This window comes from Nyctereutes procyonoides, unplaced genomic scaffold (assembly GCF_905146905.1).
Source record: "Nyctereutes procyonoides isolate TBG_1078 unplaced genomic scaffold, NYPRO_anot_genome, whole genome shotgun sequence".
Classification (NCBI taxonomy): domain Eukaryota; kingdom Metazoa; phylum Chordata; class Mammalia; order Carnivora; family Canidae; genus Nyctereutes; species Nyctereutes procyonoides.
The window spans coordinates 11,192,485-11,212,102 of record NW_026575033.1 but is presented as its reverse complement, the minus strand read 5'-3'; the positions used below and the strand labels follow the sequence as shown (position 1 = coordinate 11,212,102).

Sequence of the window (19,618 nt, the reverse complement as noted above, 5' to 3'; positions counted from 1 at the left end):
GTCATTCTGTGAGGGCTGAGAGAGGTAAGGATACTGTAGAAGAAAAGTCTGAAGCTGGCAGAGGTTGGCTCACAAGGTTTAAGGGAAGAAGCCAGCTCTAGAACATAAAGTACAAGGTGAAGCAGCAAATGCTGGTATAGAAGCAATAGCAAGTTATCCAGAATTATCTAGCTAAGTTAATTAATGGAGGTGGCTACACTACACAAAAGGTTCTTCATAGATAAAACAGCCTTCTAATGGAAGAAAATGTCATTGAAGACTTTCATAGCTACAGAGGAGAAGTCAATGCTTGGCTTTAAAGCTTCAAAGGACAGACTGACTCTCTTTTTAGGGGCAAATGCAGCTGATGACTTGAAGCTGAAACCAATGCTCACTGACCATTCTGAAAATCCAAGGGCTCTTAAGAATTATGCTAAGCCTACTCCGCCTGTGCTCTATAAATGGAACAACAAAGCCTGGATAACAGCTCGTCTGTTTACAACATGGTTTATTAAATATTTGAAGCACACTGTTGAGACCTACTGCTCAAAAAAAAAATTTCCTTTCAAAACATTACTGCTCATTGACAATGCACCTGGTCACCCAAGAGCTCTGATGGAGACAATGAGATGAATGTTATTTTCATGCATGCTGACACAACATCCATTCTACAGCCAATGAATCAGAGTTTTTGACTTTCAAGTCTTATCTAAGAAACACATTTCATGGCTAAAATCAAAAACTCAAGAAACAAATGTTGGCAAGGATGAAGAGAAAAAGGAACCCTCATGCACCGTTAGCGGAAATGCAAACTGTTTACAGCCACTATTGAAAACAGTATGGAGGTTCCTCAAAAAACTAAAAATACAATTACCTTATGATCCAGCAACTGCACCACTGGGTATTTACCCAGAGAATAAAAAACACTAATTCAAAAGGAGGGCGATAGATAGATAGATAGATAGATAGATAGATAGATAGATAGATATAGATATCCCTATGCTTACTGCAGCATTACTCACAATAGCCAAATTATGGAAGCAACCCAAGTGCCATCATTAAATGAATAAAGAAGATGTGGTGTATATATTCAATGGAATATTAAGCCATAAAAAGAATGAAATCTTTCCATTTGCAACAACATGGATGGAGCCAGAGTATGATGGTAAGCAAAATAAGCTAGTCAGAGAAAGACAAATACCATATGATTTCATTCATATGTGGAATTTAAGAACAAATGAACAAAGGGGAAAAAAGAGACAAAACAAGAAACAGAAAAAAGTCTTCACTATAGAGAGCAAACAGATGGTTACCAGAGGGGAGATGGGTAGGGAGATAGGGGAAATGGGTGAATGAGATTAAGAGTACACTTATCTTGATGAGCACTGAGTAATACATGGAATTGTTGAATTGCTACATTGTACATGTGAAACCATATGACTTCTGTATATTAACTAAACTGGAATGAAAATTCTTTAAAATTAAAGATAAATAAATAAAAGGAAACACATTTCATAAGGCTAATGACCTCGTAATGATTCTCTGATGGATCTGGGCAAAGAAGATTCTACCTGTTATAAAGAATATTCAGGATTCATGATAAGAGGTCAAAATATGAACGTTAGCAGGAGTTTGCAAGAAGTTGATTCTAACCCTTGTGGGTGACTTTAAGGGATTCAAAACTTCAGCAGAGGCAGTAAATAACTACATTTGTCAAGGAAATAGCAAGAGGACTAAAATTAGAAGTGGAACTGGTGGAGGAGATGGGCAAAATGGATGAAGGGGAGTGAGAGGTACGGGCTTCCAGTTATGCAATGAATAAGTCATAGGGATAAAAGGCACAGCACAGGGAATAGAGTCAATGGTATTACAGTAGCGTTGTACGGTGACAGATGAGAGCTACACTTGTGGGGAGCACAGCAGAATATACAGACTTGTCTACTCAGTATGTTGTACACTTGAAAGTAATGTAACAGTATGTGTCAACTCTAATTCAACTTTTTTAAAAAATGGGCCCATCTCATGATCAAACTTGAACAGATGAGGAGTTGCTTCTCATGTATGAGCAAAGAAAGTGGCTTCTTGAGATGGAATCTACTCCTGGTGAAGACACGGTAAAGATTGTTGAAATGACAACAAAGGGTTTAGAAAGTACATCAACTTAGGAGATAAAGCACCAGCAGATGTTTGAGAGGACTGACTCCAGTTTTGAAAGAAGTCCTACTGCAGAAGGCTATCAAACAACATCACACATTACAGAGAAGTCATTGGTGAAAGGAAGAGTAAATTGATGGGGCAAACTTTATTGTTGTCCTATTTTAAGAAATTGCCACTGCCACCCCAGCCTTCAGCAACCACCACGCAGCTCAGTCAGTAGCTACTGACACTGAGGCAAGAGCTGGTGGAGGCACCAGCAAAAAGATTACGACTCGCTAAAAGCAAAAGTGATGGAGTGATGGTTAGCATTTTTTTTTTGTTAGCAATAAAGTACTTTTCATTTGAGGTATATGCTTTAACCATGCTATTGCACACTTGACAAGCTACAATATAGTATCAACACAACTTTCATTATGCAGTGAAAACCAAAAAATTCATTTGACTCGCTTTATTGCAGTATTCACTTTACTGGAGCGGTCTGGAACCAAACCCACTAGCCCCGAGGTATGCCTATACATGGGAATATCTGTTTGCTTAGCAATTGAGATCATTGAGGATCATTGGGAAAATCAAATTAAGTGAAATGTTGGAAAATGTTTTATTAAACACAAAGGATCTTAAAACCAAAGGAAATCATTATTATTGTTCCTGTATAGGAAACCTACAATACAGTTAGAACAGATAATACTCTGTTGACAAAAGAGACTTCCTATTAAAAAATGCTTTTACACTAACTGTGGGATAAAAAAATTAAAGTCAACTGAGCCTTAACTAATATGATAAAGATAACTGATATTCTTTTTTTTAATAAAATATTTTATTTATTTATTCATGAGAGACAGAGAGAGAGGCAGAAGCAGAGACACAGACGGGGGAAGCAGGCCCTTTGCAGGGAGCCCGATGTGGGACTCGATCCCGGGACTCCAGGATCAAGCCCTGGGCGAAAGGCGGGCGCTAAACCAATGAGCCACACAGGCATCCCAAGACAATTGATATTCTTAAACTACCGTTTCTCATTTAAAAAAATATATTGTGGGGATCCCTGGGTGGCGCAGTGGTTTGGCGCCTGCCTTTGGCCCAGGGCGCGATCCTGGAGACCCGGGATCGAATCCCACGTCGGGCTCCCGGTGCAGGGAGCCTGCTTCTCCCTCTGCCTATGTCTCTGCCTCTCTGTCTCTCTCTGTGTGACTATCATAAATAAATAAAAAAAAAAAAATTAAAAAAAAAATATATTGTTTCTCTTTCGCATCTGCTAAACTCATCTAATGCAAAGCCTAAATGGTAAACTCTAGGTGAAGTTCTTGAACATAATCAATGATGAAAAAAGCAGCAGCTCTGAGATCTGGGTAAGTGTTGTCCTATCTCCATTGGTCCCCTGGGGTCTATCCGAGGTTCCTGGGTACAACTGTGCAAGGAGCCTGGAAGTCACCTTTGGGGTCTCTTACACAGTGCCACCTTCAGGGAGAAGGATACTCAGGCTCTTGTGACCCCGGGGACATAGCCTAAGACTACTTTCTCAGACTGGGAAAATGAAGCCCATGTTTAGATACAATCAGACTAGAAAAAACCACAGTATCCAGGCAAGCTTCTAAAATGTCTTACTCCATTTCAAAATACTTTTTCTTAAAATGAAATGTGAAACCTACTTGGTCTGCTTTAACTATTTTTTTTTTTTTTGCTTTAACTATTAAAGGGTTTTTTTTCATCAACCTTATCTGTAGGTTGCCACTAGGGATTAAAAATCTATGTTGACCAACATTTCATTAATTCATTAAAAAAATTGGTAACTATTGAAAGATGAAATTATTATAGCACCCATTAAAAAAAATACAAATGAATCTCTGACAGGAAGAGTAAATTTGATGAGAAAAGTACCTTAGATTGCTTGACCTCTTCCTTTGTATCTTCAGAAACCAAAGCAAAAGCTGGAAAAGAGAAAACATTTTTACATGAAAATTATCAATCAGGATTCATTCTCACATTCAACACTGGTGCTTAAAATAAGGAAAAAAGAGTACTTCAATAAGACACACTTTGCTCATTTTTAAAAGCAGCTGCATTGCTACAAACCAGCACCGCAGGCCACCTTCATCACTGGACCTGAAATTATTCGTCGGTGGGGAGCCAACGTGCTTAGGCTACCAGCTTAAAAAATACTACATCAAAGAAATTAGAATCTGTATACTGTTTTGTGTCTACGGGTACAAAGTACACCTTCTTAGCAACCTCGATTCTGGGAAGGGGAATTCCCGAGAATCCAGAGGGAAGCAGTACAAATTCCTACTCACATAATCACTGCCAGAGCCTGGCAGGCAACAGAGCTAAATCTGGGGCAAGCTTTCAGTCTCCGGGGCTGCCAGGTTAGGAGCGGGGTGCAGGTAATGCTGCCACATGCAGGCAGGAGGTAACAGAGCCCACTACCGCGATGTGGCCAAGAGAGTCAGGGAGTTAAAATCATTCTCTATTTAAAATGATTTAATGTTTTGAGTTGGAGCCCATAAACAGATAAAGATATCCCTACAGACACACCTGGGCTCTACATTTAGAAGAACAAGAAAAACAAAACATGACAGAAACACTTGGAAAATACAAAGCAAAATAAACCCAATAGTCAGGAAGGTTAAGTGGACAAAAAAATAACATACTTTAATTTTATAGTGCATCCCTCCTGAAGAGCTAAGAGGAAAACACCTCATAGAGTCTGCTTTCTCTAATTAGCATCCCCAGGAGAAAATGGGCAATGGCATAGGGCAGTAATGTACTAAAAGTGCAGGACAGCTGATTCCATGAAACAGTAGTATCATACAAGGAGTTTCAGCAGGTTTCCCCCATGTAACAGAAGAGGCCCTCCTGAGAAGCAACAGACCACTTCCCCCATTCAGAAACCCCCTCTGGTCCCTCCCCACCCTGAAGCCCAGACAGCCACTGCCTCAAATTCTCTCTCCACATAACACATGCTCAAAGGAAATAATCGAAAACATTCACACTAAGAAGCAAATGACTGACGTCATTTAATCATTTCCATTTCTGGGATGACATTTCAAAAGGCAGGGTGGAACTGAAATGTAAGCCAAAGGAACCTCTATGTGTAGAATTTAGTTAACAGCAGGTGTTACAGGAGGCCTCCCTGAGACCACCTCATATAAATAATAAGTCCCCAACTCCACCCCTCCTTACCTTCCCCACTTTTTCTTTTCCTCCAGAGCACTTACCACCACTAATATAATACATATTGATGTGTTTTTTGCTTGTCTTACATATTAGTTTATTGTAAGCTCCATGAAGGCAGGAATGTGATTTTATTTACCATCTGCCCCATATCTAGGACACAGCCAGCACACAGAGGACAATCAATATCAAATGAATGAATCAATGAATGAATATATGCAATTCTTTACAATGGCGCTGGGATCCCATTATTTACAGGCTGTTTACTCCTTCCTCTAAGTAGCATCCACCAAGCAAAATAAAGGAATTTAGTGTGTCCTCCAACATCAACTTATTCTCAGGAGTGTCTGATCTGCTTTCTCATTTTACACACACACACACACACACACACAGACAAAAGAAGGCAACCACAAAGCCCAAATCATCATTAAATTCTAAAAAGAAAGGAGAGATTTAACCCCAAACACCATTTTAAATTCTTCTGGGTATTTAATTCTTTGTTTTTGTCATATTTTATTTCCTCCAAACTAGCATGCATACTTAAAGCCCTCAAGAAGATACCAAAAATAGGAACTATTAATGAATAGTATATAGGGAAGTCACCACACGTTAATATCACTCAGCACCACAGATTTCCAAGAGAGAGAACATTCCAACAACTTGCAGGATACAAAAACCATGGTCAATCTAAGTAAGACACAACTCTAAGTTCAAAATCCTTCTCTGCTGACTCCATCAATTCTTAATTTCAAACAGACAGTCAAAGCTCTCTGGGCTAGAATTCCTTCTTTCGTCAAGATAAAAAAACCTTCTCGGTTTAACACGTTCAGTGACTCATCATCTAATAACCAGGATTTAGTCTTTCCTCACTTTTTTTGCAGGCCAGATGGCTATGTAAAAAGAAGAGTATGTCAACATGAAAGCCCTTTAGAATGCAGACTCTATACTGAAGAAAACATGTCTTTATTTGGTATTGGTTCTGAGAGTTACTAACACATCGCCTTTCATAAGCAAGCAACTAATGTCATTTGACAATGTTTCATGTAGGAATTATATGGAGGGAAGACATTCCCAATAAAATAAGTGAATTCCACAAATCCTCCTTGTCATAATCAAGATAGCATACTTCTATCCAGGCAACACTTAAATGAAGAGTAAACTAGACTTTAGTTCCCTTTGAAAATACAAAGGCCTAAAGTTAAAATATCCTTAAACACACACACACACACACACACACACACACAGGGACGCCTGGGTGGATCAGTGGTTGAGCGTCTGCCTTTGGCTCAGGGCATGATCCTAGGGTCCTGGGATCAAGTCCCACATCGGCCTCCCCCCGGGGAGCCTGCTTCTCCCTCTGCCTATGTCTCTGCCCCTCTCTGTGTGTCTCTCATGAATAAATAAATACAATCTTTAAAACACACACACACATACACACACACACACCTGTCATTTGTCCCGATCACACTCTGCTGTGAAATTAAGAACTCCTTTTTTCCCCATGACAGAAATAAAGTAGACAATATTTAAAGCAGTAACAAGGAGGTGCCTGGCTGGCTCAGTAGAGCATGTGACTCTTGATCTTGGGGTCATGAGTTCAAGTCCCACATTGAGCATGGAACTTACTTAAAAAATAAACAAGTTAAGCAATAAAGTAAGAAATGTATCAGTTACTTTTAGGTATAAGAGTAAATCATATGGCAAGATAACCCTCATTTAATATTTACAGAAATACTAGTTGGTTTTATCTTTATGTTTCTACAATCTAAATAAAACAAATCACCAAGGAACCAAGTGCATTTTGAAGGCACAGAATATGCTATGCCACTAATAAACCCAATCTTAAAATAATGAATCCTTTACAAAATTCCTACCAACAAAATCCTGGCTTTCACAGTTGCTGCAAATGCAGGAGAAATGGTAAAATTAAAGGAGAAAGTGAGAAAAATCAGCAAGCGAAGAAATTACCTGTCACCTTCAATGACCCTAATAAGAACACACAGTGGGGCTTTAACACAGCGTGCCTGAGAGGTGGGGGGAAAGAGGAGGGAGGAAATGATCCCCCAACTCTGCCAAAGGGAGTGGCCACCTGGGGCTGGATGTTTGCTGTTTAGCTTCATACTAATTTCCAGAGTCAGTGGGGAAAAAATATTCTTGAAAGCTTGGCCTTAATGTGCACTTGGAGAACTATTCCAAGGTAAATCATGTTCTTATATGCCAAACTGCTGTTTAAAAGTAATTTTCCCTTTTCTATTTTCAACATGAATTCCTGTGAATTGCTACAGGGAACTATATTTAAAGTGCAAATCAGGACGGGCAATAGAAATAAGACCTTTCCGAGATAACTTTAAATAATTCAAGCCAACTAATGTGTTAGCACACCTATTCTAAGAGATAAATCAAGATTTTACAAGTAACCTGGGACTAAAATTTATAGGCCAGCCTAAGCCCCCAGAGTGCCAGAAAACTGGAGAGAAATTAATTGCAACACATTTAAGCAACACTAATCAAGTTTCTTTTCTTTTTCCTGGGAGGGAGTGAAGGACCCCATGCCCATGCAGGAAAGATGAGTGTACCTCCTAGCTCGTAACTCCGTTTTGTTCCTAGTCCCTGGTATGTCCTCCCAGATTCTCCCAGGAACATCCATCATAGAAACCGTGTTAAACACAAAAAAAAAAAACAAAAACCACTGAGACACTAAATAAGCCCAGTCAGAGGGGTGCTGCCAGGATTAAGTGAGATAATAGACACAGCATTTAGCGTGCAGCTCAGCATATTAAAAGCTCAGGAGATGCTGCAATGATGCCGCTGGTGGTGCAATGAACACTGTCAGTCTGGGCGGTGTCTAGGTGGTCGCAGGCCCTACGCTAAAGCTGGGAGGGAGGGAGGGAGGAAATGAAAGTGGGTGTCCCCAGCCCCACCATCCAGAACAAAGCCCCAGCACACCCCCGGAAGCTTGCAGCCGGGACCCCTGGGAGGCCCAGGGTCTCATACTGGCTCTGCCCCACATTTCCTTTTGACACACTGTGAGAGGGAGCCTGTGGGGCTTCACTCGCTTTCCTGTGACCTACTTACAAAATGTTTCACCCAGCACAGCTCCTCCCCGAGTGGCTCCAGCTCCCCAGAGCTTTCCAGGCTGAATTCCAGGTGGTCCAGAGGAGGGGAGGCCCAAAGCGCCAGGATGCACAGCCCACAGATCATTTACTTAGCTCTGATTACCTGCTTTGAAGATAATCCATGGCAGCAGAGCTACAGGGAAACAACAAACGCATCAACCCAGCGATGGGGACCGAGCCTGCCTTTCCTTCCTCCTCTTCAGACAAATCTGCTGTCCCTGGGGTGGTGCACATGCTGGGCACCAGCTCCATCCACGTACCTTGAGGCACCACCACCCAATCTGAGGATGGGGCCCCCACCTCCTCGCACTCCACATGGGCCCAGGACACAACCAGCCCTGACATGCAGCCACAGATCAAATGATTTAGCATGCGTTATATTTCTAGAACAGGGCCTGGCACATGCTAAATGTTTTGGGCCTTAGCAGCTATTGTCATTACTATTAGTTTACATTTTCATTTGTGCAACAGAAAATCAGAGAGTGGCTGCGTTTACTAGTGCCACATGTCATGCTAGGGGCTGGATAAGATGAAGCAGCAGCTGCCCAAGGAGCTAAGTGACACACAGGTCCCTTGGTCAACAACCAAGCCCTCAAGTGTCCACTCTAATGACTGTCATTCTAACGGGAGTCCCTAAGGGAGCACCTAGGGTGGGAACAGAGAGCATCTTACCCAAGGCAGGGCAGCAGAGGGAAGGGGAGGCTTCCAGAGACCTAAGCACTACTTGTACCAAGCTCACCGTCATGATTGAGGCAGTATATTCTAGGCAGCAGAGACTTCAGGTTACAAGAGCAAGGAGGCCTGGAAATAGGCTTCTGCAACAAAGCTTGGTTAATAGTCCAGTATACCCAGAGCACTGACACCTGAAGGGAGAGAGTACTAGCACATGGACACCTAGGGGCAGGAGAGACAGGGAGGCACAGATATATGGGGGAGGGAAGTGCTGGGGCATGGACACTTGTAGTGGAGGGGAGAGACTAGGGCACAGATACTTGGGGAAGGGGAGTAACTGGGGCTAGAGATGAGACAATAGAGGCCGTATTATGAAAGGGGTCAGTGTTAGTCAGAGTCTGTTTTTATTGTGAGGGCCATGAAAAGCTTCTAAGAAAACCAATGCCATGCTGAAATGTGTGTCTTAGACAGGTTTGTAGAGTAGCACCGGGTGGGCTGTGGAGGGACAAAAAAACAAGGCATAAACATGCCACCTGGGAAGCTCATGGAGCCAGGTAATGAGATAAGAGAAGGAATTCAGGTGAGGCACTGCGGGGGCACAGCAGGTTGTTAGCAAAAGCAGGTGTTGGGCCATTAAAGCAGCAGAACCTACAGGCTAGAGCAGACCCTACCAGTGGATGGGGTGGGGAAGGGAAAGTCCGGAGGGGCCGGTGAGGGAGAGAGAGCAGTGTGGGTGAGTTGGGGTTTCAGAGGGAGTGGCTAGGTATGCGCCAGGGCCCTTCACAAGCTGGAGAATGAAGCAAGGGGAGCAGAAAAGTCAGCTTAGTTCCCAATATCCTGAGATGCTGGGGACATTCAAGGCGATATATCCAGCCCTAGCCTGTACCCAGGTCAAGAGGAGAGGTGCCAACAGTGTCCCCACAGTCCAAGGGAACCAAAGCCACAAGACTAGATGGAAAGACAGGAACGAGGGAACTCCAACATTTCAGGACACAACTGTAAAGATATAAAAAATAGTGAAAGGGAATAAAGGGGAAAGGAGAAAAAATGAGTGGGAAACATCAAAAAGGGAGACAGAACATGAGAGAGTCCTAACTCTGGGAAACGAACAAGGGGTGGTGGAAGGGGAGGTGGGCGGGGGTTGGGGGTGACTGGGTGATGGGCACTGAGGGGGGCACTTGAGGGGATGAGCACTGGGTGTTATTCTATATGTTGGCAAATTCAACACCAATAAAAAATAAATTTATAAAAAAAAAAGATGACAAAAATGAATGGCCAGGCAGAGAGAAGCTAGAGAGATGGCAGTAGTTTAAGGAGTTTATAAGATGTTCTTTTAAGGCGTTCTCTCCCTAAAGCTTCTTAAGTGCAATGGGAAGGGGCTGCAGTACAGGAGACCTGGCCTCCAGGCCCCACTGCACCAGGAGGACTAGCACAGCACGCTGGTCAGGTACACAGAATCTAGACTCACACCTCGTGCCATCAAATCTAGGCTCTGCTACTTAGTAGCTAGGTGCCATAGGGCCAGTGACTTGAGCTCTCAGGGTCTTTGCCTCCATCCCTGTAAAAGGGGGTAACAAAACAAGAACGAAGTAAGTTGGTGCATGTACAGGTTCAGGACAGTACCCAGCCTATGGGAAGAAAGAGTTTTGCTCAGGTACCAAAGAGCAAATTCAGGAACTGATGTGCTGCACTGGGGAGGATGCCCCACAATTCCGCAAGGAGACAGCTGGACATCATTTAGGGCCAGGGAACTGCTATGCCCCATTCCATGGGTTCGAATGCAACATTTACTAGGTGATCCACCAAGAGAAGTGATGGAGGGTTTTTTTTTTTTTTTTTGGCGGGGGTGGGGGGCTGGCCTCAGTGTGGCAGTGAGCACACAGACATGATAGTCCTCTTTTGAGCCGCTCAGTACCTACCCCTATTGATCCTACTCCACCTGAAACACATCCTCTGTTTTATCAAAAAAAGTCAATGGGAAAAAGGAGGTTGGAATACAAATTTTTCTTCACTTGGTAAACAAACTTGGCCAGGACCAATATATTCCCTGTGCCGGAGGGTAAATGTACTTATAGGAAGGACAGTAAATAGAAAATAGAAAGAAATAGGAAATAATTGTATATTTTAGAAAGAAAAAGGTCATTTTTGGTTCTTTGGTTCATATCTCATTTAAACAAATATTATGAAGACCCATATGCCAACTGAAACAGAGGTTCGGGGGAGAGATGCAAAACACCACCCTCATAAGCATGTTTCATAGGCTGAGTCATAGGTAAGGGGCAGAAGAATCCCTGGCCACCCAACCCACTCCAGAACAAACTCAACCACAAAAAAAATCAGCACTTCATATAATTCCTTTGCATTGTAAGAGTAGTACTCAATAATTAGGTGTCTAACTTAAAAAAATACAATCTAAAAAAAAATACAATCTACGCTTAAATTTGGGGTATCTTATTTCTGCAACACAAAAAGTGGTTTTAGAAGCTCTCCCTGTCAGTACCACTGAATCCATGGGAGCCACAGTCTGAGATGTCCTAATGCTGTTAGGAACTCATCAACTGTCCAAACACCTTTGCTCTAACGACTTACTCTCTAGTTCTTGAAACTCCTGCTGCCCCTGCTACACCCCCTCCAGTAGCATTTGAAAACCTGCCAGTTCCAAAAGGATGCCGGAACCAGAGAAAGACTGCTTAGTTTGAATTCTGGGGTTTCTGGTTCCTTTCCCAAGGAGATGAAATATCTGAGCAGGACACATCAGGTCTCAAATCCATGCTTTGCTGTCTCCAAAACAGCTCCTTATTTCATTTTAAAGACAAAGCAACCAGCAATCATCTTTACATTGTACAGATACATGAGGAAATATCTGGCAAGAGTCCCAGTTTATACCTGGGCCTCGGGTAGCCCAGGCAGGGTTCCTGCACCTGCCAGCACACAAGACCCACGTGGGGCCTTACAAAAATGCAAATCCACAGGCCTCCTCTCAGATCTTTTGAGTCAGAAAAATCTAGAGCTAGGTTGCCCTAATCTACATTTTAACAAAGCAGCCCTTAACAAAGGGAATTCTTCAAGACACTAAGGTGATTCTCTTGTGTGCTGACACACTGGGGTGCATAACTAGCCAGATGCTCAAAGGAAGGGAACAAGGGCTATTTTTCCAACAGGCCTTGGCCATTAACCTTCCTTTACTTCATTCACCTCATAAATGAAGAGCCACCCTCAAGGATCTAGAGAAGATAAATTCAGCATGATGTGTAAAGAGCCTCGAGCATCCTACAGCAAGCAATGATGTAAACTAAAACATATCACCTTTACAGACCATAAAATATTCTTTTAGGAGTGAAAATAAGTCATATCCCTAGGAGAAAATAGCATTGCTATAATTGAGATACATTCAAATCTTATTCGATGATACCTTTACTCGTTTTTTTTGTGTGTGTAAAACCTATAGCTTTACATCATACAGATAAAAACTATTTTCTGCCCCAGCTTCTACCAAATCTTGGGTACACACAGATTTTGAATAAGAGCTCAAATGGATTTATTTTGACAATTAAGACTCTACTCTTAAAAAAAAAATAAAATAAAAATCTACTCAAATTGCTCCCAAATATCTCTGCAGTCGACCTCTCCAATGAGCTCCAGACCCACAAATCTAACTGCCCACCTGAAATGGCACCTGAACATCTCACATCCCCCCAAACTCAATTTGTCCAAATTGAATTCCTCATCATCACCTCAAATTAAAAGTAAACTTTAGAAACAGTGTCTGGGTACTTCATGCCACTGAACTGTATACTTCTAAATGGTTAAAAGAAATTTTAGGTTACTTAACTACAATTTTTTAAAAATGTTTAAATCTGGTCCTTCTCCATTAGCGCCTGTATCAGTAAACAGCACCAGTAGCCACCCACAGCTCATGAGAAAAGCCTGATTCATCCGTGACCCCCTCCTTTCTCTCGGCCCACTGTACCCATCAACCGCCGTGTCTCAGAGACTCTTAATCATCTCTCGCGTAGTTAGTTCTAGCAGCCTCCTCACTGGTCCCACGCATCCACACTGGCCCCCTCTAATCCCTGTTCTCTACAGGACAATCAGAGTGAGTTTCTAAAACGGGAAGTTAAATCATGTCACTGTCCTATTATAGCCCTTCAGCCACTTCCCACTGCTCTAAGGACAAAGTCCAAGAGCCTTATGCTCCTCTGGGAGACCCTGCATTGCCCAAGCCCTACTAAACTTCTCAGCCCCTCTCTGGACCTCTCCAGTCCTGTCTTTTCTCCATTGTATCCCTCCTGCAAAAACCTCCTGCCCCTGCTGGGCATATGCCCGTCCTCCCCTAACTGATTTCTGCTTCTCTTTCAGGTCTGAGTCCCCATATCCCTTCCTCGAGCCCCTACTCCAAGATTTCTCAACCCGGAACCCAACACTATTGACACTAGACCAGATCTCTGATTCTTTGGAGGAGAGGTTGTCCTGTACACTGGAAGGATGTTCAGCAGCACCCCAGCCCCAGATGCTAGTAGCATTCCCTGCCAAATCATCCCCCTGACAACCAAAAAGTCTCTAGCCATTGTCCAATGTTCCCTGAGGGGCAAGATCAACCCCCAGTAGAGAACCACCATTCCAGACTCCAGGTTAAAGCCCTTTATCTCCCTGCCAAACATTCTCACAGTATCCCCAAACTCCCTGGCCAGGCACTGAGCACAATGCAATTTGTTTCTGTGTAGTGTTTAATATCACCTTCCCCTTGAGACTGCATGCTCCATAGGGAAAAGCTAGACTAGATCTGTCTTCTTCCTGCATACTCCCAGTGCCTAACACATGTAGATACTCAACACTTTTTGAATAAATGAAAAAAATTCCAAGTACAGTTCTTTTATTTTTTTTTCAGTTCTTTCTTTTAATACTATTTTTGAACTGTTAACATTTCCTAGGAGTGCAAATCAGCGCCTACACTGAATTGGGTTTCTCTGGGGAGTGGCTTAGTGAATAGAGCTTTGAAACATGGAATTAAGGGAAACTCTCAATCAATAATAGATCTGATGAACCCCTGACACTAGAATTTTTCCTTTGTGTTGGGAAAGATGGAATTAACACTCCCATATACCTTTATAAAGCAAGAATCTGGCAACACCAAAGGTAGATTACCCATAATGCTACAAAGAAGCAAAATATACATTTGCAAATTCCCCATAAATAATCCCTTTGTGCCTAGAAATTATGACTGTTTCTAATGAAAAGCAAAGCAGCAAAACAAAAAAAAAAAAAAAAAAACCCAAAAGCAAACAAAAACCAAAAAACAACCTGGCCCTTAGTCATCCAAATGAGGTCAGTTACTAGAACTTGGCTCAAGAACTCTATCCACAATGTTTGCCTTAGAGCAAGTTAACAAAAGGGTCGGGATAGCTCCTCCCCACCCCCCACTATCCTATCTGAAACAGATGACCCCCCCATAAAGAGCTTGACTGTTGGCTAAAGGCAAACTCCTGTGGGTCAAGCCCATGACCCATACCAACTTGGGGACCCCAGGCTACCTGGATAAGAATCTATCCAGATGGGTGAAATCTGTATCAATCATATTTGCTTAAGAAATAAACAGGGTTTAAACACACACACACACACACACACACACACACAAAATAACCTGGGATCAGAATCTGGCTCTTGGTGTCCTAAAATGTCTAACTGACAGCAATGAAAAGAATCTGAGCAAGAACTGGACCAGAATGAAAAATCAACCCTAACTTTGAAAGATGCTAACAAATTCAATCTTGACACATACAGAGCAGAAACAGGGATAAGAACGATAAAAGTATCTTATTATTTTACCGCTGGTTCAATTGAGCTTCCTCACAGATATTGCATTAGCTGCTGCATGTAATAGAAAACCGAAACAATTGAGGCTTAAACAAGATAGAGGTTTATTTTTAATCTCTTGCAATAGAAGTCAGAAATAAGTGACCTAGAGCTGGCATGGTTTCCCACATCTATCTGGCACCTGGGTGGTGCTATCCCTTCTGCTCTACCATCCTTACCACTTGCTTCTGTCTTCAAGGTCACCTCATGGTCACAAGATAACCGCCATGGCTCCAGTCATCAGGTTTACAGACAATGGGAAAGAAGATGAAACAAAGACCAAAAAAAAAAGGATGCACCCCAACTGGGTCAGCTACCTTTAATAAGCTTTACCAAGAGACCCACCCAAAAATCTCTACAGATAACTCAGTGGCTACCCCGGCTTGCAAGGACCACTGGGAAATGTTTTCTCACTGGACACACTGCTATCACCACCATGACATTCCTGCATCCTTCCCCTCACTCCCTATATGAATTTGTCAGCTAGTGTTGCCTTAACAGCAACCATAGACTGAGTGATTTAAACAATGGAAATGTATTCCTCACAGTTCTGGAAGCTATTAGTCCAAGATCAAGGGGCCAACAGGGCTGGCTTCTGCTGAGTCCCCTTTCCTTGGCTTATAGGTAGAAGTCTTCTTTTTTGTGTCCTTTCTCTGTTCACATGCATCCCGGCATTTCTTCCACTTCAGAGAAGGATAAGGACATAGGTCCTGCTGGATTAGGGCCCTACCCTTAAGGCCTCATTAACCCTTAATTATCTCCTTGGAGGCTCTATCTCCAAATACAGTCACCCAACACTCTTGATTATCTAAGAGGTTTTTTAGTCTGGAAAAGAAGGAACTACAGGTTATTGAGTTGGCAGAGAGCAGTCTCTGCCACAATAGAATCAGTATGTTAAAACCGTAAGAAATGGCAAAGTTCTGGTATTTTATCTAGTCTATGCCTCCTGTTTTATAGGAGAAAACCAAGCTCCAACCCACTAGAAGCCACACGGTGGCTGACGTAGAGGTGTGAATAAATCTGATTCTAGAACTGGCATTGGACTTTAAAGAATTGAAGTTGCAGTGAATTTGGTCTGTATAATCATATGGGCTTAAAATAAATTTTCTATATTGACTGTCCTCCAAAAACTCAATGGGTATGCTACAGTTTGTGGTAAAAAAGCTAAAACTATACATACCCGAGTCAAACTTCTAAGGGTATATTAAGAGTATTTTTAAGCAATCAACATTGTTCACATGCCTCAGAACCTGTATCATAATCTCTGTTCTAGCCGGATTCTAAGATATTTGGTTTGGAGATACAGAGAGTGGGTACCACATCTTTTCACATCTTGGTGCTCCCCGACCACCACCAAAGCAGAGCTCCATCAACTGAGCTTATGATTTACTTCAGACGTCAAAGAATACAGCTTCGTGGGGGAACCCTGGGTGGCGCAGCGGTTTGGCGCCTGCCTTTGGCCCAGGGCGCGATCCTGGAGACCCGGGATCGAACCCGGGATGGAATCCCACGTCGGGCTCCCTCTGCCTGTGTCTCTGCCTCTCTCTCTCTCTGTGTGACTATCATAAATAAATAAAACAAAATAAAAAAATAAAAATACAGCTTCGTGCCTGTACCAACCCGTGAAAGCCAGTTCACAAAGCCAAATGTCTCACAGGGACCTTTTAATAGGTTCTATGTCTTATTTATTGTGCTTATCTGACAACTTCACAATGTTAACAGACGTCTCTAAAAATGTGTTGACATTTTGGTTCATTCTGACAGTCCTTTAATGTATTATCAAGTTTGGGCAGTACAGATATTCCCTTAAGCGCAATGAAACAGAGGGAGGGAGGGAGGGAGGGAGGGAGGGAGGGAGGAGGGAGGAGATGCACATGGCAATACAAATATGTATTCCAGCCCATATCTGGACTATATCATGTACAAATATTGTAGCCCCAGTACCCCATTATAAAGCGCAATGCCATAAATAGAAGGCCAATTTCAGCTACCACCCACCCCGTTTGGATTAGGTGCAAAGCTCCCAGGCAGCGAGCCAGCCAAGGCAACCAAGAGTCACTCCCCCATTTCCCACCCCCCTACCTCCCCTTCTTCCAGGGCTGACCCCCTCCCAGCGGTGCCGTCTTCCTTCCACTGAAGCAGATCTCCAAGTTCAGAAGCTCTCGCCGTCAATTGTAGCTTTCTGTGCCCAAGGTGCCCGGAAATTTTTAATTACACTGTCGCTTACTTAATCATGCGTGTGGACAATTAATTAACCATTAATCTCACTCGGTTTTCCCACACTGACTGAGCACCTACCGAAATGCTAAGGGGGAACGCAAACGACGTCCTTATTCGGGGAGTTTAAATCCGAATAAAGGGATCCCGGGGTGGCGCGGCGGTTTGGCGCCTGCCTTTGGCCCAAGGCGCGATCCTGGAGACCCGGGATCGAGTCCCACGTCGGGCTCCCTGCATGGAGCCTGCTTCTCCCTCTGCCCCTCTCTCTCCTCTCTCTCTCTCTCTCTCTCATCTCTCTCTCTCTCTCTGTGACTATCATAAATAGATAAAATTAAATAAATAAATCCGAATAAAAATGAGCTGTAAAGGTCCCGGTGGGCTACCAAAAAGCAGTGTGCAATAACGCTGCATCTGCTCCTAAACTGCACCATTCTGCCATTTCTAAAAATCTGAAATTACTGCCTTTTGGCGGACTGGACGCACAGAAGTCCGGGTTAGAGGAAAATAACCCCGAGAACACTGAAAAGGGCGTCACGGGTCCCCCACGGTGTCAAACTTGAGCAAATCTCTTCATAAATGTCAATTAGAATGATTAAAAAAAAAAAAAACTTTTGCCACATCACGTGACGATAAAGAGGAGAAAACGGTCGTGAGCAGAAAAGAAGAAAAAAAGCAAAAAGCAAAGGGGCATGACGGCGGCAGCAGCCCCGGGCACGGTTTCCACAAGTGTCCTCTGCTTCGCCGCCGCGGCCACCCGAGCCTGGGGCCGCCCCACGCCCGCGAGCCGCGAGCCGCACCCGGGCGGCCCCGCCCCGCCCCGCCCCGCCCGAGCCTCCCTTCCCGGCCGAGGACTCCGCCAAGTTGGCACCTCGGCCCCGGAGCCCCGGAGCCCCGAGCCCCGAGCCCCGAGCCCCGCGCGGCGCGGCGCGGCCGGAAGACCTCGCGGAGAGCCCTGGGGGCGCGGGGCCCGCCTGCGGGACGCGGCGGCGCGGGGCGAGCGCAAGGCCCCGGCCGCAGGGCCCGCTCCCTCCAGCCCGGCGCCGCGCGGGGGCGCTCCGGAGGGCGGGGGCCGCGGGGGGGCGCTCCGGAGGGCGGGGGGCGCGGGGGGGCGCTCCGGAGGGCGGGGGGCGCGGGGGGGGCGCTCCGGAGGGCGGGGGCCGCGGGGGGGCGCTCCGGAGGGGGGGCGGGGGCGCGGGGCGGGGGGGGCGCTCCGGAGGGCGGGGGCCGCGGGGGGCGCTCCGGAGGGCGGGGGGCGCGGGGGCCGCGGGGGCCGCGAGGGGGCGGGGCGCCGGCGGCAGGCAGGGGGCGGGCCGCGGCCGCCGCGTCCCCGCTCCCAAAGTTTCTCGCAGTTGCACACTCAGTCGGCGCTTCCTGTGGGGGTGAGCGCCTCGCCCCCCCCCCCGGCTCGGCCGGCCGCCAGCTCCCGGCGGAAGGAGGCGGGCGGCGGGCGGCGGCCGCCAGGGGGGCCGCGGCGGCGGCGGCGGCGGCGGGACCCGGCAGTCGAGAGGGGCGGGCGCGGCGCGCCCCGGGGTCCCGGAGAGCCGGGTCCCCTCCCGGACGCCGCGAGAGGGCGCTGCCGCCGGCGCGGCGGGGACGGGACGGCGGGACACGGGCGCCCGCGGGGCAGGGTGGGCCGCCCGGCAGCTCCTTCCGCGCGCGGCCGCGGGACCCGGGACGCGGGACCCGGGACGCGGGACGCGGGCGGCAGCGCCGGGAAGCACACGCCTCTCCCGTGCGCGCCCGGGCCGCCCGCTACTTACCCAGCGAGCAGGTGAGGAGCGAGAGCAGCGCCGGGAGCGCGAGGCGGCGGCCGCGGCGGGCGGGCGGCAGCATCCCTGCGGCGGGAGCCGCGCGCCCTCCTGGGGCGCCGGGACGGGAGACGCTCGGGGAGCGGAGCTGCGCCGCTGCCGCCCCTGCCGCCGCGGCTGACCCTTCTCCGCCGGCTCCCCTCCTCCCTCCTCGGGCTCCGCCGCGCCGGCTCCGGCCGCGCCCCCTGGCGGCCGGCATCGGGAGCGTCCTGCGCGGCTCGCGGCGGCGCTGGGCTCCCGCGCCCGACCCGGCAGAGGCGGCTGCCCCGCGCCCGCACCGCGGCCCGGTCCACGCGGGGCCCCTGCCCCCTCGGCCGGTAGTCGCCCCGCCCCGCCCCGCCCCGCCCCGCCTCTCCTCGCCTCGCCTCCTCGTCCCTCACTAGGCCCCGGCTTCCGCCTCCGTGTCCTTCCACCTTACTCCGTCACCTCCCTTCCCAGGGTCTCCTGGAGGACCGCCGCAGGTCCCGTCCTTACTCCCAAACTGAGGGACTGGGGGGTGGAGGACGCGGCACAGAAACCGGAGTCGCTTCTCCTCCCCGCGAACGCACCGTCTGCTGTAAAGACAAGCATCGGTAGTTCAGCTTAATACTGTCGGCACCCATGCTCTGCGTTGATGAAGGTGTTTTTAATCGGCTCAACTAATTTACT

The 19,618-nt window shown here is 46.3% G+C and overlaps 1 protein-coding gene across 2 annotated transcripts in view; it reads right to left on the bottom strand.

Annotated features, from left to right (window-relative positions):
* Positions 1-19,220, bottom strand: part of B3GLCT (beta 3-glucosyltransferase) — a 127,398-nt gene extending 108,178 nt beyond the window's left edge. Inside the window, exons 1-2 of one of the 2 annotated variants that reach the window (XM_055317462.1) lie at positions 18,923-19,220; positions 4,012-4,061 (exon numbers count right to left, since the gene is read on the bottom strand). In XM_055317462.1, the coding sequence (XP_055173437.1) occupies positions 4,012-4,061; positions 18,923-19,169 (297 nt within the window). In that variant the 5' untranslated portion in view covers positions 19,170-19,220. The remainder of the gene's footprint in view (positions 1-4,011; positions 4,062-18,922) is intronic. The other variant, XM_055317461.1, reaches the window with a different exon arrangement.
* Between the last annotated feature and the right edge of the window lie 398 nt (positions 19,221-19,618).